At 38.2% G+C, this 23,794-nt stretch overlaps 1 protein-coding gene across 2 annotated transcripts in view; it reads left to right on the top strand.

Moving 5' to 3' along the window:
- LOC126094482 (uncharacterized) overlaps window positions 1–23,794 on the top strand; it is a 110,429-nt gene that overhangs the window by 6,404 nt on the left and 80,231 nt on the right. For both annotated transcript variants that reach the window (XM_049908878.1, XM_049908877.1), the window contains exon 2: window positions 6,570–7,816. In XM_049908878.1, coding sequence (XP_049764835.1) covers window positions 6,570–7,816 — 1,247 coding nt within the window. The remainder of the gene's footprint in view (window positions 1–6,569; window positions 7,817–23,794) is intronic.

Here is a 23,794-nt window from a genome sequence, read left to right as displayed (position 1 = left end):
GTGAACCTATACCTTATACATTTATGGTCACGCTATATATTTCATGTATTTTAGAATACTGGTATGCCCAATTGCTAATGTTGCTTGACATAAGCTATGTCCTATCAGTGTTTGTTTGTATTGTTGGACTGCAATACCCTACCAGACACAAGTGATTCCAGTTCATCCAACATTCCATCCTCAGCTGCATTGCATTTTTTGCCTACCGCCACAGGATCCCAATTTCTGCACTGACTTAATATGACCATTTTTATTTCGATAAATCAGAAGAATTGTTACTGCGTTTCTCATGACAAAAGGTGCAAGAACTCTTCTTGACAAACTACCCGTGGTAAAGTCACAGTGGTTCTCATATATCATACCTAATGCTTTTACAGGTATACTAGAAACATTACATTTCTACTTACCTTTGTGAGTAATCACTGGATTTATTGAGCCAACTGTGTGCACCCCCAATTTCAGATCAAATTTTCATTGTGACTTTGATTTCACCTATTTCAACATTCGTTATATTGCAGCTTCAACATTTCTGAAATCCATTGATTCATTTCATTTTAGGAAGTTTAATTCAGTTGTCTAAATGTTTTAAAAAGTATGTACTGATGTTTCGGTTTGGTGTCATTGGTAAATTTCCAGGTGCCATACATCTGCATGATTAATCAGAAATTCATACCTACATGCTTGGCAGAGGATTCATAGAGCCAGTGTCCGATTATTTTTCAATGGTTCCAATCTTGAACAGTATGTGGGAAAAATGAACATCTAAATCTTTCTATGTAAGCTCTGATTTGTCTTATTTTGTTGTGATGTTTATTTCTCGGTGATAGTTGCCAAAATATTTTCGCTTTCAGTAGTTGGTGATTGAAATTTTGTTAAGAGATCTTGCTGCAATGGAATACGTCTTTGTTTTAATTATTGCCACCCCAAGTTGCATGTCATATTTATGACACTCTCTCTCCTCAAACAGTGGAAAATTGAGCATGGAATGTAACAATACAATGAGGAGGATAGTTGCTTCTCACCATATAGCGGAGGTGCTGAGATGCAGAAAGGCACAACAAAGAGACTGTCACGCAATTCGGCCAACAAGGCCTTTATCAAAATAAGACAAAAAAAAAAAAACACACACACACACACACACACACACACACACACACACACACACACACACACACACACACACACACACAAAACTTGCACACACATCACCAGTCTTTGGCAGCTGGAGCCAGACAGCCAGCTAGTTGAGTATGGCTCCAGCTGCCAGAGACTGTGGTCATGTGTGAGAGATGCGTTTGCGTGTGTGTGTGTGTGTGTGTGTACATTGTCTACTTTTGACATAGGCCTTTTTAGCCCAAAGCAAATTTTGTGGCAGTCTTTTTGTTGTGCCTTTCTGTGACTCAGCATCTCTTCTATATGGTGAGTAGCAACTATCCTTTACATTATATTGCTATTTTCTCTCCTGTTTCACAATAATACAAAACGAGCTGCCATCCTTCGAACTTCTATCAGTGCTCCTTGGTGATCAATACGATAAGGATCCCATACTAAACAGCAGTACTAAATAAAAGTTTCACTGCATGGTTCTTCTCTCATTTGTGTTACCTAGAACCCCATATTTGAAAAGTATTGTGAGTGAATGTCACATTGCCTCGTGTTATGCTGCTCTGTGTTTCAAAAAAAAAAAATCTTCTCTCCACTTTTTCCTTTTGCTGTTTACTTTAGCGTACACACTGTAACTCGATTAAGTCTGTACATACCCTGGAATAAGCTATTTTCCATAACATTTTACATATGTGGCCCATCTTTATTAATAAATGGTATCTTTGCTTTCTTATTTGTTAAAAACTTTAGGTGAAAGTGCTCACATGTTTAAGCACATTCAGTCATGTTTGTGCCACACACAGTAATTATTTAATTGCTTATTATAGTTCTCTCTGTAATATTTATTCCATTCCTTACAGGTGCAGCTTTATCTCACTGTCAGACAGAAGGGAAATATATTCCACGAATCTTGGGAGCTGTATGTCCTCGCCTCCCAGTTTGCCTTTGAGGCATGCATCCTTAAATCCATGCATTTATTGCTCTATGTATGGTGTTCACAATTAATAGAACATTTTACTGTCTTAACAGAGTATTCTTTTCCTTTCTTTTCCTTTCTTTTTTTTGTTTTTTTTTTTTGTTACACTTTTACCTCTGTACGTGTATGATTTATTGTCACAACCATAGTGGTTCTATAGTTTTAATTTTCATTCAGTTTGACATGCTGCTGTATATCAGTTTTTGGTGGTCTTCTAGAAGAGTTTGGGATACACAGGTTACAAAAAGTTTGAACTCTATTAACTTTTTTGCCATAAATAAGTTAAGTTTTTGTTAATTAGTGAGACTTGTTTCACATGATTAGTGCTTGAGAATATTTATTATAAAAAAGAAAGTGTTAATTTACAGAACTTCAAGTAATTTCAAAATATACAAGGACAGGGGATAATTTCAAAATGTCATTTTTCATTGCTATATTTAAGGGAGAGACAGAGAAGCTGATTTGTTCCAGTCTTATGTCAGATTACAGATGAAGTTAAAAATTTTATTTAAGTGACGTAATTGATTGTGATCAGTTAAACCAAGTTACAACCCTGAGGTTTTGTCAGCATGATTGATTGATGTTTTGCTTTCAGGTTTTTAGCAGAGTTGATGATTTCATTTTTTACACACAATATTTTGACAATCAGCCCAGTTGCCCTCTTCAGGTGCTGCGAGCTGCCTTCTTATGCATACTCACTACCTGGACTCCAACCCATTCAGGCATATTTCTTTAGAACTCTAGCAAAGATTATGCATAAGAGTACAGCTTACTGCGCCGGGATTGTATGACTTGGTCGGTTGTGATAATATGGTATAAAGAAAGTGGAATAAACAATTTGACTGAACACCCGAAAGCACTCAATTAATGTTATGATCCATTTACAGTTCAGATCTTTTCTTGTTTAGATCACTTTTTCATTTTTAGGCTTTATGATGCCCAGTAAGTTATATGATTTTGCTATAGCAGATTTATCAATAAAATAATTTTTTATTGTTTACAGCAGTATTAAAAATAATTGTACCTCTTTTCTATTTGCACATTTTTGTGGATGATATCTAATTGGTGAAAGTAGCTCAATGTTTCGTACACCATTTGAAGCAAGGGTTCAGAACAACTTCTTTAGGATTTGTGTTTTTAGTGTTAAGATTTAATTTCTGAATGGGTTGTTATTAAAATATGAGTTATTCAAAAGTGGATACAGTGTGAAGTAGTGAAAACAATAGCTGTGCTATTTATCGTAAAGTAGACACTTCAAGTTGCAGACAGGCACAATTAAAAGACACTCACCTATAGCTTTCAGCCATAGCTATAGTCAGCAAAAAAAAACACACACACACACACACACACACACACACACACACACACACACACACACACACACACACACACACACAACGCCATCTCCACCATCTCGGGCCGGAATCTTCTCTTACATTGTTGGTATTCCTACCTGGTGTTTCCATTGTTTGATAACTATGCTATTGGAATACAAGAACCTGTTTTCAGTTAACCAGACGAGAGAATACAAATATAGTATCGTCAGATACTAAGCTTTTTAAGGTGTTATATTTTGTCTCTGAGCTGTGATGACTTGTGGGAAATAATCTCCCTCAGAGCAAAAAATATCAAACTGTCTGTTTATAATGTATGAGTCATTAGAAAACTATGATCGTACCTCAGCCCAATGCGCACAGTACCCTGCCAGTTTGTTGAATTGTTCTTCGAATTTGCTTTTTATCCCAGCTTCATCCACTTTACTATCATTCACTGCAATGTGTGCATCATAATTCCCACTAACATGAATTGTCTTACCACTGTGTTGCATTCCCTCCCCTGACTAGTATATATTCATTACAAAACAAAGTTGTCCGTCAACAGCTATTCTATACTACTACTGTGTCTTCCTCATTGAGTTAGTGAATAGCAAAGTATGCAACAGAACAATTGGCTGAAAAGATAAATCGTTCCATCAGTTAGTTGACTAATGCTCCAGTTGAAGCTGCAATAACTGTGTAATTTTGACTTATTTTTCAAATGTTTGTATGAGTGGATTTAATGTTTGCATTTCATTGAAAAAAGTTGTTGTTCTTGCAGTCGAATTTTCGTTGGTGGTTGTTCCTCTTACCCTTTTTAGCATCCAATCTCTTCTCCTCTTTTTTTTCCCAGCTTTCTCTACACCCTTCCTTTCACACGATGCATGCACTTCTGTGTGTGTGTTTCATTCATTTATGTTATAACAACATTACATCCTGGAGTACTCAGTAAACTGTCTTGCCCTTTTTGTACATGCTCTGTAGCTTCCCAAAGAAACATGCATGATAATTTCAGGAATCAAATATATAGTTGATATTAATCTCTGTCCCCATCCATCTCTCTCTCTCTCTCTCTCTCTCTCTCTCTCTCTCTCTCTCTTGCACACAGACACAGTAAATAATGTTATGATAGAAGTGGTGATGTTCCTGTCTAAATTCCGTAACAGGAAACACGTTTCATTATTTTCCCATCCAGATTAACTTCAAACAACTGCTTCAGAATATCATTTTCTGTTTGTGGTAGTTCCTGCTTGATGTAGCCATTCTTCTGTTCCTATTTTTTCCAGGTAATTCTAGTTGGGGGATTTTTTTTTTTTTTTTTTTACTGTTGACGATTTTTGCCATTTGTGGTCTAAGGTTTAATCCACCCCATTCATTCATGAACTCGTCATTTTGATTGTACTTTGTTGTTTATTTCCATACTTAAATATGTTGTTTCCAATTTTGCGGTGCCTTATTTTCCAAGAGTGCACCATTTACAATTCTATAAAAAAAGTCTTGGAACAGTTTATACTTTTTTGGTAATGGTGGTTGTCTGTCATTCCTAATTTATGTTTCTGTTGGCGTGCTCAGCCATTCTTTTCCTTCCCCCCCCCCCCCCCCCTTCAGTTAATATCCTTACAGGACAGCAGTCACTGCTTGCTTTACTATTCAAATAACTGAATTTATTTAAATGATTTGTAGGTTCACTTTGTAATGCGTGCGCGCACCTGTGTGTGTGTGTGTGTGTGTGTGGGCGCGCGCGCGCGCGCGCGCAGTTTTAAAATTTGATCGTCCTTTCTATTTTTTCATACAAGGGACCAAGTGACATTTTCAGTTCCATAGGTTTACTCTTTCCTTTTCCTCCAGTATTCTTTCTTCTTCCCACCACATGTCTTTTTACCATCTTCAGACCACTTTGCATCTGTTCCTTTGCTGCTTTTGCCTCACAATCTGAAATTTAACGTTTCCTTCATGAAAATCTGTACTTCACTGCTTCTGCCACTTTCATGTTGTGTATTTCTAATATTTTTTGCTTCTAGGGTACAACTGGTTGATATTTTCTTATCCCATAAGTACAAATATTTGTTTTGTGAACTTGTTGTCATTCATCTAGTATGAACATCCAAAAATAACTAATTTTCTTTCTTTTCTATATCTGACATTACACTATTGTTTCCTAATGACTAGGGCCCTTTGGTTCTACTTGGACACAATATATTCCTGGTTTGTGTGATTGGTAAATCAGTGCTAGGCGTTCACTTGCATAGAAGCAGTCTCGTTTCACTACCGTGTCCTAGTGCAGTGTTTCTTTTTTTAATTTCTTCAAATGTGCTTTTTGTTGTAAATAGTTTTTGTTATTACATACGCTGTTTCCTACTTCTTGTGTGTCCTTTCGTTTACAGCAGTTTTTTCTAACCTATTTCTGGAATTATGTCTCCTAGATACTTCAACTTTTTGAACTTTTCTATTCTGCCAATGTCTGTTAAAAAAATTGTAGTACAAATTATCTTTCTTCTTTTTCTATTTTTTCCATTACTGATAAATTTTGTGTTCTCTACTATACTTTCAGATTGCACAGAGAAATAGTCTGCAAATGACATACAGCTTCCTCCAATCCACTGTTTCGTCCCAGTTTTATTAGTAATGGCTTTTCTTTTTTATATTTATCTTTAGTTTGAGAAGAACGTCTGCCAAATGTCCCAACTCACAGTTCATTTCCCTTTAAGAATCTTGATGATGTTGGCAGACAAAATACTTTGTCAGGATGACCATTAAAATTATGTCATGTAGTGTCATATTTTGATGTTTCTGTTGTATTTTGTGTTACAAGTTAAATAAGTAGGGAGAGCGTGGGCAGCCTTTTCTAACATACATTTTCCTACACACTCTATAACAATACAAATGGTGTGTGGAATGACAGGTGGTGTGGTGGTGGGCAATACACACACTCAAATAGCAAGTACTACTTAAGGCACTGTATCTCAGTCTCATTCCATAACATGTTTTATAACTAGTAAATCACTATTTTCTCCGCAACTAAGTTGGTATTTGAAGTGCTCAAATCTTAATTACAAATATTTGGAAATAGTGCTAAATAAAAATTGTGTTGGGATGGATACTGACACACAAAATGCATAAAAAATGCCTATACATAATTTTGCTTAAAATTGTGACTATTTTCCATCATTTAGGTTTTGAAGGAGTTGCAATCAAACAAGAACGTCCAGATGAAGCTGAAATCCGAGAGCTGGCAGCCAAAATGGTGGAAGCAAATAAGGCGAAGATGGCGAGTGTCCGACCGCCCGGTGCTGGCCAACCCCCGCCGCCCAACATGGTCCAAACTGGCCAGCCGGGCATCCTCAACTACCTTACGAGGGCACCTCCTGCCCCCGTTGCACCGTGCCCTGACAAGGAAAGAGACAAGGACAAAAAGACACCCGAGCCGGACAGGAAACCCCCGTTGGATGAGGAGAGTGTGAGAGGAAAATTTGGGTGGGTGACCCTCGGAAAGTGCCACATACCTTACATATTTCGTTACGGTGAGAAGTATTGTGCCGTTCGCATGGTGGAATCAAAACTTTTAAACAAGTACCTGACATATCTCCATTCAGACATTTACAACTGCACGTGTATCCGCAGCTATTATATCACGGACGCAGAGGCGAGGTTACTTAACGAAATAAATGTGAGGCATTGTGAGGGACAGTTTGGCAGAGATCTTTTTACAACTAAAGATCTGGTCGTACGGTTACAAGATGCCGGAGAATTTTATAATTTTCTTGACGTGTGTTACAACAAGCTATTGCTCAGTTCCAGCAACCCTAAAGATAAATGTGGATTTGTTCGTATCAATGGTGAATCTGTCGTGCCCTACACCGTGCGTGATGGCTTCAAGTACGTACCGCTATTCTATTTCGAAGGTGAAACCGATAACCTAAAACTCAAGGCTGAAAAGCTAGAAGGTTGGGATCTTGCCTACCTTAAATTTTGCTGCAAGGTCCAAGGCATTCGTAATGAGCTGTTTGCTAGTGAGACGTGTTCAGTGATTAGCCTTAATGACATCAAGAGTTATTTTCCTCCCGGAACCGTGTTCGAAGATTACTGGCCTAACAAAGTGGTGGATTCCCAGCTGCTACTAGCGAGCAGCAAGGCCGGAGCTACGGCTACAGGCGCCGGCATGTGGACAAAGCAGCCGCCGCCTCCTCCACCGCCTGTCATCCCTCCGGCTGCACCCCCCGCTGTTGCCGCAACCAAGCCGGATGTTCCCATCACCACCCTGCCTCATCGTGCTGCTCCGCCAGTCGGCTTAACTGCTGCAGTCCAGGCCGTGTGTAACGGTTGGACAGGGCTGGTGGGTGGACAACCGACCTACCAGCCTACTGTAGTGCCGCAGCCCGCCGGTGTTGTGCGCATGACACCACCTGTTTCGATGCCAAATGTGAGTTTTAGTGCAGTGACTTCATTACTTTGTACTCTAATCGAGCCAACTGGGTTTTTATTGCTGCCCCTCAAAAGTTATGAGTAATGAGTAATGAGTAATGATTCGTTGAGTTCATACTGTGATTTACATAATATGATGATATTCATTTTGATCAGATTTTTTTTCTCACATTCATATGAAGTGCTGTGCCATTCTTTAAATAGAAAGTTTTGTTTGACCATAATTGGATTCCAGTCTCACTTGAACATACTGATACCAGTTATAATTTGACCTCTGACATAATGCTTACATGGTGTGTGACGTGTTAAATGTGCAAACAGATATAGAAACGGAATATGGACAATATTTATCTTTCTTATAGTTTGTAGTCTAGGTTGGGTAAAAAAGGGGAATTCTAGTTGATTGGCAAAGCCAACAAATCTCATGTCATGTGGATAATTGAATTCTTGGTGGCATGTATTTTATGTACATGATGTGTGGTTAAATTTAAATTATACACCTTTCAGTCTTGACACACTTATAGTGTTTAGAGTTTACTTGCAAAATATGTTTGACACTAAAATATTTCAGACTCGAAACTTGAGTTGATTGGCGGCTGTATAATTCAGGCATGTGCAGGTCATATGGCATTATGTGTAGCCCATGTCATCAGTGGCAGCCTTTAAATATGTATGATAGGCTGAATCATTTTTCTGCTGATGATTACTAGTTGGGAGTAAAGTAAAAAATAAGATGCCGAAAATAATTTTTATTTCTGGAGTACTGGTGTCAGCAACTGAGGAGAAAATGCTGCTGCACCTATATGGTCTTGATTACTAATCTACAAGAAGGGCACCAAAACTGACCCATTGTTACAATTTAATGTCTCATCAATATTGAAATCCTTAACCATTTGAATCCATAGATTGAATGCACTGTATTCCATGAATAATACCAACATACAAAGTGTTTGTAATAATACACTTATTATCTCATAAAAGTTAATGCGATTCCAGGAGCTTTAACTGTAGAAAGTGGAATTGTTGTACTGTTTCACAAACGCTGCTTACATTTTGTAGGTGATTGGGAAGTCACCCGTACTCTTACAAAATGGAAAGTTTGTAGAATGTTGTTTTTATACAGGAGTGGGGAGCACACATTGAATAATGAATTAGGCACTACTTGCCATAACTGTACGCAGAACAGAGACATATTGCATATTTAAAAGGTCATTAGGACAGGTAAGGCTGCAGTGCTTGAACTGAACAAATAGAGGTGAGGCAAAGTATAGTCAAATGAGAGGATCATTATTCTGTATCCAGTCTATTGGATGTTAACAGTTTTTGCTGGACTTTCCATGGTTTGATTTTGTTTTTACATTGGTAATGTCACTCCAGTGCAGACATCCAGCACTTGGATAATACATATCATGTACCAGCAAAAGGGGAAATAATGCTTTACTTTTCAGTAAAGTCATTGTATTTCTCAAACTTAGCAGATGCTTTGCATCTACATCACAAACAGTTGTATTATCTGTGGATGGAATGCATCCCCCCACCCACCCAGTGTCATTTGTGTCACTTGCTGTTACATTCTTGAAATGGAAGACTAGCTATTATTTGTTGATGTTACTCATGTGGTCTCTACACAGTAGTTCGTGGAAATTGGTAATAGTTCCTAGAGTCTTGTCGTAGTCCAGTTCTGAGCAGTGTGTGGTAACATCTGGAAGTAGTGTGTGCTAAGATTTCACTGCTTAAATCTTCTTAGGTCTTCTGTCATCAGGTTGCTTAGCAGCAGTTCACTGTGCCTTTCTGACTTCGGCCTTGTCTTCCTCCTGAAAGCAGTGCAGGTGCTGCCTCCCCCCCCCCCCTCCCCATGATCTGGTTGATGTATTCTATTCTCGGTCTGCCTCTTGTATTTGTCCCTGCTGCTGTCCCTTCAATGATAGTTTTAATGATAACGTCACACCTCATCAGACAGCCGACCCATGTGTCCCTGTGTTCAGTTACCTTCAGGTGACAAGGTTTGTGTTGCCCAACTCTGTTGAGCACCTCTTCGTTCGATACCCTATCTACCCAGGATATCTTGAGCATTCTGTGGTAGGTCCACTTCTCGAGCGCTGTTATTTTATGTTATTCTGCTTCTCAGAGTGTATGTGTTTCACTTCCATACAGCTGCACCTTGCAAACGAATGTCTTTATGATGTTTTCCCCGAGACGTTTGTCTATGCTACTGGAGGTGAAAAGGTTTTTCTCTCATTAAAAGCATCTTTTAACTGGTGAATTCACACTGCAGTGTCCTACCTTGACCTTCCTTCTGGGTAGGCAAATGATTTAACAGTTTCCAGTCACACATTAAGTGAGCATTGGGCAATGAAGTTTTGTCTGCTCACCATTAAGATTTTTGTGTTACCTTTATTAATTTTCATAATGTAGGAAGAGCTGAGGGTTGTTTCCATCTGAGCCAGCATCACTTCTAAATCTCCTGCATCGTAATTAACACTCCGATACCATCAGCATGTCTGTTCTTATAATGAATTTTAATTAGTCCTGTAAGTCATCATTTCCCCTTGCTTCATCTATTGCCTTCTGAATGTATCCATTGATTAAGACAGGAAAGAGAGCAGTCCTGTCATACACTCTGCTTAATAGTAGCTTCTTCTTGATGTTCTTCACACATTTTCACCTCTTCTCTCTACAGTCTCTTTATTGCTCTTCTGTCGTCATACTTTATGCCCATGTCTCTCAGCATCTTAAAAAGTGTGACCAGTGTATCCTATTAAATGCTTTTTCTAAGACTGTGGGGGGGCAATTTATGTGTCTTGACCCTTTTTTAAGTCTTTTCTCATGAATTAGTCGTAAGCAGAGCATTGATTCTTGTGTGCCTACTACACCTCTTCTAAACCCGGACCAGTCACCTGTGGTCATTGCAACTATCCTGCTTTGTATCTGCTTTATAATGATGCAGGTCAAGATCTTAGAGGCATGTGTTTCCAAACCGAGTGTCCGGTATTGTTCACATCTATTTGCAGATTCTTTCTTTGGTATTGACACTGTGATTTGTTTTTTTTAAAGTCTGTTGGGCGATCCCTGGTTTCATATGTAACTTTTATGGGATGGTACAGTTCTTCATGTAGCTATTCTCCAGCAGCCTTTATGAGTTGTGCTGGTATCTCGTCAACTCCAACTACTTGAATAGAAAACCATTTTTCACTTTCTTCAAAACCATTTACACATGCACTTTCCATATTTATGTTATGAAACATGGATAAGCCCTGCTTCAGTAAGAAATATTTTGAGAAGTTATGATGTAGAATACTCTGCAAACTATTGGAGGGTCTGCTTAGCGTTCTTATATCATTAACTGTGTCTCAGACGTCTCTTACAGGTAGTGCAAAAGAAGAAATAAAACATCTACAACCGTGTGTCATACTATTTAAGATTTCAGCAGAATTTATATTAATTTTGTCTAGACTAACAATATTATGAAAAGGATAGTTGCTACTCATCATATAGCGGAGATGCTGGGTCATGGGTAGGCACAACAAAAAAACTGTCAGAAGTGAGCTTCTAGCCAACAACGCCTTCGTCGGAAATAGACCACATGCACATGCACATGCACGTGCACGCCCCCACACACCGGACAACAGCCTCTGACTGCTGAGGCCAGTCTGGCCTCGAGACTCTGTGTGTGTGTGTGTGTGTGTGTGTGTGTGTGTGTGTGTGTGTGTGTGTGTTTCCGGCGAAGACCATGTCGGCTGAAAGCTCACTTTCTAACAGTCTTTTTGTTGTGCCAATCTGCGATTCAGTGTCTCCTCTACATGGTGAATAGCAACTATCCTTTTCATAATATTGTCTAGGCTAGGATGTTACAGCTCAAGAGCCTGTCCATGGGCAGCTGGGTGTCTGTGGGCAGTGGGGATGTAACGTATGGGAGCATACTATTTGTGACCAAATGGTTCACATATGCATAGAGAGCATGCATTTGGGTTGTCTGCCAAGTAGCCTGTAGAGCTGAAGATTGTGTTACCACCCAACAGCTTTGATGCAGAATGTCTTGGCATTACACATGCAAAAAGACACGAATATTATGAAAAACATTCAGTTGCAGAAATAACATGAAACTGATGGGACAAATGCAAGAATTGGGGTTTTTGGGCGGAGACAGACTAAATATAATACAATCCTAATAATGAACATATACCACAACAGATACTAACACAATAGTCAAGCAAACAAAATCTTCAGCAGTCAACAAAACCATGTGGTGTTGGGAATTTTGCCTGACCAATATAGCTTAAACTAAATCCACGATACCACAAATCCAGTATCTAACACTGCACTTGGCCTGAACACCTAACATGAATTCCACAGTACTACAAAACCAAAATGTATCGAAAACCTAACATCACCAGTGTTGGTAAAACAACTCCATAGAACCTACCAATCATAGTCCAACATAATTACCAACAACTAACAGCACAACCCAAAAATTCATTAAAATTGTATTAACACCAATTTCTATATACAGTAAATACACAATTATGGACATAAACACACATACCATACGTACTATATTTTAAGAGAAAGAAAGAGCGAAAACCATTAAAACATACATACCCACCGGTAAGCTGACACAGAAATCTAACAATAGCAAATATGTCATCAGTACAATCTCTTGAATGGCCAGCGTCGACTTCTCACCAGGAGCACCTCGAGGTAGAACACCAGTACCCTTCTGACAATGCCACATATACCTTGTCAGAGATACAGCAACTTTGGTCAGCCTCACACAAAAGTAACACCTCATGTACTTTGCAATTAGACTGAGTATATGTATGAATTTTACTGTGATCAGCACATCACCACCCATTGTGGATTGCAGAGACCTTCTCACAAACTTTGTTGTCATATCCATGAGGTTTTTTTTTGCGGTCTCTCTGTGATATTTTCAGAAATTTTATAAATTATATAACTCAGTACATATCTCGAAATATCTCTTCTTATCTTACCCATTATCAATGCAAAGTAGTTTCAAGCCCAATTATTCCTTGGAGCGTCCATTTACTCCATGGAATAGCTTCTCTGCTATCTATGTTTTCTCTTATGAAAAGAATAGAGGACTTCTTGCCGATTAGTCGTGAAAGAAGGATGTATATGTATGTATTGTTGGGCTAGTCGCCATCTTGATGAGATTCTGTATGAGAAGGAATTTAATACATGAACTAAACTAAAGTAAGTGTGTTCGCGTATTATTTTACTGATTATTATTGACAGTGTCTGCTTACTACGCTGTGTTGCACGGGATCAGTGGGGAACGTCTGGTTTACACTGGACGAACCTGCCGTTTTGTATGCTACTTCAAATAAATAGGCTAACACGGTCTTACCAGCAGATCTCCGGTCTTCCCCATGTGATCACCGAAAGTTAATAATTATTACAAATGTTTCCAGGAGATCGACTGACAATTTTCGTCGCATCGAGACTTCGAAATTGCTTCACTGCCTTATGGAATTTAAGTTAAGCTCAATTTAATCGGGATAGAACAGTATTGAACTGTGTGAATGTGATAAGCCTGCTTTGTCAATGAAAATTCCCTTAATATACGCATGTTTTTACTATCCTGATCAGTGAAGCTAAATCAGGCCCGTGTGAGAGAGGTTTTTAAATTTTAGATCCCACACAAAAATTATATTAAACAGTGAATCACTAAACAGCACTCTCAAACAATTTACAGACATAAACATCCCACACTAGAGAGCGCCAGTGCATACTCCAACACACCCTCTGCAAACATGATCCATTTCAAATACACTGTACCATCATGACATGACACAACACACGTATGTCATGAGTTAGTGCAGTTGGTTGGTTGCAGACTAGTGCTGAAAACTTTGCTTGACCCAGGTAGCCTATACTAAATATGCCTGTGCTTGGCCCAGGTTGCCTATACTAGGTACGCCTGTCAACTTGAAGTTGTCCAAATTTTTCTTAAAGATTTTACCAACAAATCTTAGTTTCATTTTAATAACACATAATTTACAACAGTAAGTTTGAGGTGCAGTTAGTTTTACATTTTAAGATTGTTATACACATGCCAAAATATCATTTCATTATTACATGCAAAGAGTAGCTTCGTTCTTCGCAAGCACTGAGTGTGCAGAATTCCATGTTCCAGTGGCTTGTGCCCCAGTCTCATCATCTCTCTCTGTTCGGTTATGTTGGTAACAGCATTCCATAAATTTAATATGTAGGGACAATTATCCATGCAGGTTGGTGGTACTTCAAATGTGAACTTATAATTTAACTTCCAATGTCTCTGAAATGTGTATCAGTCACTTCACTTTCTCACGCATTTTTCTGAGTATGTACTCAGTTTTAAGCATTTTTTGGTACATACATATGTGAGTCTGCTGTTGGGCATTCTATATAGTTTTGTTTTCATTTCTATTTATAGAAATGATCTTTGTTGTCCAAGCTTGGAGGCTTTGTGATATATTCACCCTAAGTTCAGAACTATTCCAATCTTCTTGTATTCAGTAAATGTTTTGTGAATACTTCAATTCCATACCTGACCAGAATGCGTCTTCTATATAAATTTCGGCTCTTCTTCTAGTCTGTTTTGATATTTACTCCTCATATCGTGTTCTTTAGTATTGTGACTTTGATTGATTCCATGTCTTCAGGCACCAAGCAGTCAGCACTTGTAACCTGTTTGTAATAACTTCATACAACTTTTATTTTAAAGCATATTTTGATGAATTTCATTGCCCGATTTTCATTTTCACTTTATTCTTACGGATCCACTATAAACACTTCAATTGAACTTATACTTAATCATTGTTACCAAGTTGCACCATTTTCAATTGAGAAAATGTTCTAGGCCTATAATTGTTACTAGGCCTATAATTATTATAACTGACTGCTACCACTTCACAGCTAGAGATCACATCCATGATCTGTGCAGTATGCAAATAACTTAAGTAGACATTGAACTGTTGGTGTTTCATGCACTTACTGAGCTGTTTTCTCATGCTCCAGTCTCTCGCCAAGTATAGCACCCATTTTTATTTTCTTTGGGATGATCTGTTCAGCTGGCTGAAGTGGCTAGGCCCTGCAGTCTGGAACCACGAGACCGCTACGGTCACAGGTTCGAATCCTGCCTCGACATGGATGTGTGTGATGTCCTTAGGTTAGTTAGGTTTAACTAGTTCTAAGTTCTAGGGGACTAATGACCTCAGAAGTTGAGTCCCATAGTGCTCAGAGCCATTTGAACCATTTGATCTGTTCAGAGAAAATAGTGAATACAGACAGTGCTTCCAATTTCTATAACATACTTTTCTACCTTCTTTCCAATGAAACTTTTTGAAGGGTTATTTGTAAGTGCTGTATGTTAACCTTTTCTTTCGTTTGCCATCAGCTTCACATTTACTGCTCTCGTAAGAACAAAAAGATTTGTTTTCAACCTGATGTATCAGTCTGTGCATGACAATGAACCCTGCCTACCTTTACCGAAAAATGCTCATTAAAATAAGGGGGTTGCATTGCGGGTTCCATTGATCATAGATAGTGTCAAAGGTTTTTGATAGCCCTTGGCTTAGCAACTATTTGTATGCATATTGGAAGAAAGGGTATCTTGTAGCTATCTTGCAGTACAGGGTCAAAATTTAAACATTAAAACTCTTCCTCCAGTGCAGGCAATTTTAGTACAGTTGGTTATTTTGTGTGACGTGTGTTCTAGGGTGGACCTTAGGCAGCTTATAAAAGTACTACATGTTCATAGGTAGTTCCTGAGAAAACCATAAGAAACCTTGTTTTTTTGTATAGAGATTCTGGGGATTGTCACTTTTAGCATTTGTACTCGTGGCAAATTGTCAAAATTTTTACCATATGTTCTTGAGGCGATGATCTGGAGGAAACTTGAAGCTTATCAGTATTATCCGTTACCAAGATCCAACCATTTAAAGTTATTGTACTCACGCACGTAATATCCGGTCTGAGATGTAAACGTGGTTTTAATCGATATAATGAGCACTTGACAATGGTTCTAAGGTCATTCCAAGGGTTTTGAGGTAAAAAAAACTGTACAAACGGCACTTCGTGCTTATAGAAATATTCCCAAAGTGCTACTGCAGCCACAATAAAGGGACTATGAATTGTTATAACCTGCCTAAAAAGAACTGAAAATTATGCTAAAAAATGTGTAAAACTGGAAAGATTACAAACTCAGTAAAATATTTCTGACATAATTTTTAATCTTTTAAAATACAAATCAAGCTGGGGCATTAGCGATTAATTGCGATCATTGATCAGAGTATCCTTAGGCCTACATGATTTTGTATTAACTGTATATTACGCATACTTATTTGTTGTTTATTTCTATCAAATTGTACAAATGTGTGGCATTCCAACATACTGATGAGGGATAGGACCAGCAACTTCGACTGTTAAATCTATCGCAGCTTAAATCTATTAAAACTTTATTTTCCCTCACAGTTGCAATAACAGTCATTTTCTTGTGGTAACTATAGTTGGAGTTACAAACGATGGTAGCTGAATTTAGTCTCATTCTGTGTATCGAAGTCCAGCATTCTCCAACAGCCAGTGAGTATTCAGCAGTGTTCTGAGCACTCTGCTTAAGGTCGTACCCAATGCGAGGATTAATCGGGTTCATTATTTGGTGAATTTTTATTCCATGTGTTGTGAGTTGTTATGGCAGATTGTGGTGGTAAGCAGAAAAGCAAGTGAGAGACGTATTTTGCTGGATATACACTTACCTCAAGTACAAAGCACGTGTATGTGTGTACCGCAACTATTGTTTGGAACTGACAACAATGCAATCCCCGCACGTTTCTTGACCTCCGCAAACCATCACCATTCGTGGATGGGATTGTAGTTTCGGACCATCATGTCCATTTTCAAATCTTTGCATTAGACTGAAGTGCAGTTATACAGTTTTCACCAATGCACATGTGAGTGACCAAATATTCATTATTTCTCACCAGTAACTATTGCCCAGATACAAAAAAGTTGAATTCTTTACAGTTGAACACAGCAGAATTTGCTGCACTTGATTGAAAAGTCACAGTGTGTGCTTGTACAAAGTTTATAATTTTGCATGTGTGTAATGATTACTGGTGAAAAATGTGAATATTTGCTTACTCACATGTACAGTGGTGGGAACTGTATGATTATACTTAATGTCTAAGGCCTTGGTTTGAAATGGATGTGATGCTCCAAAATTAGTCAACACAAAGAAATGGCTATTATTGCAACTGTGATGGATATTGAAGGAAAATGAAGTATACAGGGTGTTCAAAAAAAGTGTCGAATGCTTTGAGAGGTGGCAGTACACATTGAAATAAGAAAAGTAAGTCCAATAAACCTAGGTCTGGAAATGCATACTTTCTGCGATAAAACACCGTTTACAGGAGGCGTTCAATGCCACACCCATTCATGACAAAGCACCCTTCTGCCCTCTGGCGTAAGGAGTCACGCACCCTTTGAAGTACACTCGCTCGGTTTTTGTTGTCTGCTGGCACGCATTGAAGACACAATCCTGTAGTGTCAACACATCATTGATTGGCATGACATAGACCAATTCCTTCAAGTGCCCCCCTGTCTGGGGAACGAGCAGGCCAAGGTGTGACCCCCTCCTTCCCCTAATTAGTCCAGTGGTCCTCAAATGTCTGCATCAGATGTCCATGCACATTGTGGCAAAAGTATGCTGGTGTGCCATCATGAATAAACCACATTTGTATTTGTTGCTGCAATGGTCCAGCCTCTAGCAAGGTAGGCGATACATTAATGAGAAAGTCTAGATAATGTGCCCCAGTTAATCTCTGAGATAGCACGTATTCCTATTAATCTTTTGCCAAGTATGCCTGCCCATACATTGATTGAGAATCAGTGTTGTTACCCTTTCTCCTGAATTGCTTGGGTATTTACATCTGCCCATGCATGCTGGTTAAGGAAATTTGCACCACCAATTCTTGTGAACCCTGCCCCATCAGTAAATTAAATCTTGAATGTGAACAGTGGATCTGCAGCACACTTTTGCAAAAGCAATTGACAGAACCACCATCTGTCAAAATGATCCTGTGGCCTTAGGGCCTGAGTGCGCCATAGGCCATAGATGATATGGGTACAGCAATTGTCTGTGAAGTACTCCCCCCCCCCCCTCCCCAGATAAGAGTGTGAGACATGCCTACAGCTGCTGCTAATCGTTGCACATTGGTCGCACACTGGTCTATCGAACGTAGCACATGTCAGGCATATGGACTGTGCTGAGGCTTTCACTGGCAGTTTCCTGAGGTGCAAGGGTACCTGTTCTGTGAATAGGGCTCATAGACTACGTCCATTTGTTAAACCGTAGCAGAATATCATATCCATCATTTTACTTGTTAGGTAATAGGTTTCCATTGCTAACAAGTGCTGGAAGAGAGAAAATGTAACCGTACCACACCATTTGTACATACAAACAGCACAACCTCGTTAAAAACACATAAGTGAATCCATGTTTGGAAGAAGGTAAAACACCGTGTTACATACCCAGGATTGACAGTACTGTACTATAAGGCTCACAAACATGACAGAAAGTAACGTAGTCTACAACATGACTTGAACCACACAACTGACTGCATACCATCTAATGGTAGGTAGAGTACTGTGAGTAAGACATCATACTGCCTTTCTGACACATTTGATGGAGTGGCAATGCAAGACTGTACCAATATCAGTAACCAAGCATCGCGCAACACTTTCTGTAAATATGTGTTTATGTTGGAAGTATGTATTTTCGTACCCATGTTTGTTAGACTTATTTTTCTTGTTTCGATGAGTACTACCAAGTATTTGACACTTTTTAACACCCTGTATAAATGTGCCCTATTATATAAATATAATGTAACTAAATAGATAAAATAATCTACTTACCAAGTAGCTGCAGGAGAATACCCACCTAAAGAAAAGTTTTACTTGGGCAAACGTTTAGAGCCAGTGGCTCCTTCTTCTGGCAGAAGGGTTGAAGGGAAAGGAATAGGAATGGAGAGGTTTAGGAAAAGGGATAGAGTTTGGAAAAGTTACGCATAACCCTGGTCAGGGGAGACTCAATGGATGGGATGAGAAGGAAATTATACAAATAAACTGTCAAAACTTTACTGATCTGTAGAAGTCATTTTACACAAGCAGCATACCCTGCTGTAATGGAAAAAAAGGGAACCAATGGAAAAATGCTCCTGTAGGAGCACAAAAATGGCAGATATGTTCGTCTTTGAACTTAAAAAGAATCTTGACAAAAAAATGGGCAGCCAGCTTCCTCAAACCTCATTTCACCTTCCTCACCAAAAATTTTCCCTTTTTTTTTATGCTGATGGAGAGTAGCAGAGAGACAGTGGTAGCGGAAGAGAAAAAGACAACAGCAGTGGGAGCCAAAGAGACAGGAGATACTGATGGTCAGTGGTAGGTGCAGTGCAGGGCACATTTTAGACCAAAATTTTAAACACGAGGCTGTAGGAGAAAGTAAGCTGCGCCACTCAGAATTTTTGAGCTGCCGAGGTATAGTAGAGACAGTGGCATAGGAAAAGTTGCTTTGCGTGTTTGAAGATTTCACAGGAAATATCACAATTTTTGGTGGCTTCGATGACCAACTATCCTATTTTTACTAGGTTTGTAATATAGTACAGGTTACAATTACACAACTAAAGAAGCAAGTGTGGAAGACTAGAGAAACAAAGACTTTGTATTGACATTTAATTTTGTATCCACATTATTTGGGTTTCACCAATTATGAGTGAGAATGTCACCTACTACCTTTCCCTGACCTGTGGCTTTGTGATAAACCAAGCTTGTCACCACACCAAAGATTTATATCACAGACAAATTCATTAATAATTGATAGAAAATAACAAGTAAGTGCAGAAGCATTTTATGCATTCTGACATTAAGGAAATGAGACAACGTATTATGATATAAATACCTTAAAAGAGATAGGGATCAAAAGAACACGAGTCAACACTAGCGGAATACCTAAGCAGACGTGAGGAAAAGATAGGAGACTGTGATACCAACCACAGTTGCTCTCAAATTAAGGAACCTGTAAAACAGCGTAACCTCCAAAATTCTAGGCAAATGAGAGAGATCAGGGAAGGTGTGATTCAGCTATGTACGCAACCAAAAAATTGAAGACAGAAAGCTGGCTAGGAAGATGGGGTTAGAATATAGTGCGGACCAGGAGTTAAAACACAGATGTATCAGGATAAGAAAGGAAAGGGCATCTATACTAAGACAGGAGAAGTGGAAATATTACAACCAGCTAATAGTAGAAGCCAAAGAGGGCTGTATCCATCACAGGACAAGAAGTATGTACCAAAAAGTCAAGAAAGTAACACAGAAATAAAAGAAGAAACATTTGTCGAATGCAACCAGGGAAAAATCTTTACATGAATGACAAGGAAGTAGTCGGCAATGGGCAGAGTACATCACAGAATTACTGAACTTTGATAACTGCATTGAGTCTCTTCCGTGTGAAATACCATACACTGTAGACACAAAGAAAAGACATCTGTTGAAGAAGAAATAAGGCAAATAATTAAAACCTAAAAACAATAAGGCTGATGGCAAAGGCCAAATTTTAGGAGAGCTGATTACAATAGAGGACTGGTACTGGTTGAAATAATTAGGAAACTATTAAAGAATGTTTGAGAATATGCGAACCTATCTGATGACAGAAAAATGGCCAAAATCTGTCCTGTACTAAAACAGAATGACCCCCTGTTATGTGAATATTATATAGTGGTTGCCCTCCCTAGTGTAAGCTGCAGAATTCTATCTCGGTGTTTATGGAAGAGAATTATCCTGATAGCAGAAGGAATTATAGGGACTATCATTGTGGTTTCAGAAGGAATAGATCAGTTATAGATCAGCTCTTTATGCTCAAACAGATAACTGAGAAATGTTGGCAACATGACATTGATATTCTTGTGGTTTTTGTTCATTTCAATAAATCTTCTGACTGCATACGTAAGGACACAATCACCAGTATCATGAAGGAATTTGTTTTCACAAAAGTTAATATGTCTAGTACAGCTGTATGTATGGAACTTGACATAAAGTCAAGGGTTGCACCAGCAAACAGAACATATTTTTTTCATGGACATTCTGTGCAGTAGAGCAGTTTTGAGAGAAGTTTTGGAATCAGAATGTAGCACAGTGTAATTCACCCAGGAGCTCTTTATGTTTCTGGACCATTTACATGAAGGTAAACAGATGAACAAAAACTGCTAGTCTTAGAGGGAATGATATTAAGGTAAATATTTGGCCCACGACGGATGCCCAGTGGCAGAAATGGAGGATGTTAAAAAATCAGAGTAGCAAACCTATACTTACAAACTGCTATTAGCCAAAGGATGAAGGGAAGATTGATGTTTGCTAGACACCTAATTACGATGGAAGAGGAAGACGAAGCATTCTCAGGATCTGTGGAGGGCAGAAGTAGCCATGAACAAGATGGAAGTATGATATCAACAGGAATACAGAGGTGTTGGGCCTGAGAAAAGTGAAGAACAGGCAGTTCACTCTGTGCAAGCTGTCCATACTTGCTGAAATGTAGGAGTCATTTGGTTTAAGACCTCGACATTGGTTACCCCATAACATTATCCTATGTGCTACCCCTAACCTGACTTGATGAGACATTACTAGTGCCCAGTGTACCCCGTGTGCAAGTGCAGTAAGTGATTTGCACTACGTGAATTCAATTCATTCTTACCCCACACATGCACATAATTTTATGATTTTTTGTTATAAATCTCAAGCTGTTTTGTTAGTAAATACCCGATTTTATAACTAACTGCATCGATTTACTGCTTTTCAGAATTGTGTAGATCTGTTGAGAAATTTTGAAGGAAGGTTTTCAACTTTTAAATTTTTATGTTACTTGGAGTGGCCTTCAGGATTCAAATACCATTGCATACACGTTTCTTCACATTGCTGGCAATTAGTAAATAATTACTTACATTAATAGCTGTACTGCTTTGAAACTTACACACTATCTTATTGCCATACCTGCAGAGAATAAATCTGGTCCATATGTTTGTAAAATTAGTATTGTCGATTTCATGGCTATAATTATTTTTGATATAAAATGAGGAGGTTGCAATAAATCTTTAGTAACAGAATTGACGCAGCGAACAAAAAAAAAAGGGTTGTATTTACAAAAGTGATAAACTGGAGTCCAGTTTACAGTGAAACAGATTTAAATGAAAAATGTAATACATTGTTAAATGAATTCATGTCTCTTTGATGCTATCTTCCGTTAAAAAAAATAGTAACACCCATGTAACCGCTGACAGAATTGGCTCACTGCAGGAATAAAACAACATGGACAACAAAGAGGATGCTGTGTAGTTCTCTCAAAACGTGTAATGGCCCAAAGAGACAGCAGCACAACAAACATTACTTTAGCACTCTAAAGTAGGTACATGAAAACTGGAATTCACGTATCAGAAAACAAAACAAAAACAATTTGGAATGTGAAAAAGAGGGAAAACAGCAGAAAAAGACTAGAAACATGACATAGATAGAAATTAAACAAGAAGATAATATTATAAAGGAACATTAGGTGGTTGCGGAAATATTGAACAAACATTTTTCGACAACAGTAGAAAAGGATCTGTGGATGAAGCAATGGCTATTCTACAGAAAGCTACCAGCAACAGAACCCCACAGATATCCTTACCATTTGTTACATTAAATGAGATTGGAAGAATAACGAAGTCATTATAAAGTATGTTGGTGTGGACAGTGTTTCTAGTAACATACTGAAATATTTTTATAAACATACAAGTCGAGCCTTATGCAATATATTCAGTACATCTCTCCGAGAAGGAGTTGTCCCTGATATACTACAATTGGCTGTAGTGATTCTGCTCTTTAAGAAAGGTGATAAAAATAAATCACAAAATATCACCTAATCTCCCTTTTAATCATCTGTTCAAAAATTCTTGATAAACTTGTGTACTGATTAATTGTCAATCATTTCTACTTCCACAATATGCAAAATCAAGTTCTGGAAGCCATTACCAAAAAGTGTTACCAGTAGATATTTTTTTGTTTTCTCTCAAAAGGTTGTGATTGTATAAACCATCAAATCCTTTTGAAAAAGGCAGAATATTATGGTTTCGGTGGTATTGTTGGTTCATGACTTCAGTCATACCTAAAGGACTGAAAGCAGAGTGTAATGCTGAAAGGCTTGTCCAGAGAGCCAGCCTTATATGAAGAGGGAGGCTTAAATTGTGGCGTGCCACAAGGCTCCTCTGCTGCAGTTTGTAATTTTCATTAATGACATTCCTTTTTGTTCCAATACAAAGAGTAACTTTACCCTTTATGCAAATGATACTGCAGTTCTCATTGATGAACTGTGTAGCAACAGTTTTGAACAAACTACGAACAAAGTTTTTAGTGAAAATTTAAGTTGGTTTTGTTCCAATGGTCTTTCACTCAATTCAGATAAAACCCATGATTTGGGGTCCAATGCACCACAAAGAAATCTTGAAGAAATTAACATAAAGTGTAGAGATCAACCTATTCAAAAAGTTGTTATAAAATTACTGGATGCACAACATTTTTCACCTTTTCAAAAGACTTAGCTCTGCAATATTTGCACTATGAATTACTGCTTCTGTGTGTAAAGTAGATGCCATTAAGGCTTCCTAATTTGGCTACATTCATTCATTAATGTTGTATGCTATTATATTCTGTGGGAACCAATGTCTTGGAAAAAAAAAATTACTGTGCAAAAAATGGCTATCAGAATGAGTGGTGCCCATCATACACACTTACAGTTACTTGTTTCAAAAGGAAGATATCCTTACCAACTTTTTACCTAACGTATATTTGTTCCTTGTTGGCTGTAAACTTTTCTCCATACAAAGACAAGAGTAAACAACATGACGACAACATAAGAACCAAAAAGTGTTTGCACATTGAACTGAAATTCTAA

This window comes from Schistocerca cancellata, chromosome 8, assembly GCF_023864275.1.
Source record: "Schistocerca cancellata isolate TAMUIC-IGC-003103 chromosome 8, iqSchCanc2.1, whole genome shotgun sequence".
NCBI classification, from domain to species: domain Eukaryota; kingdom Metazoa; phylum Arthropoda; class Insecta; order Orthoptera; family Acrididae; genus Schistocerca; species Schistocerca cancellata.
This window is presented reverse-complemented; position numbering and strand designations above follow the sequence as displayed.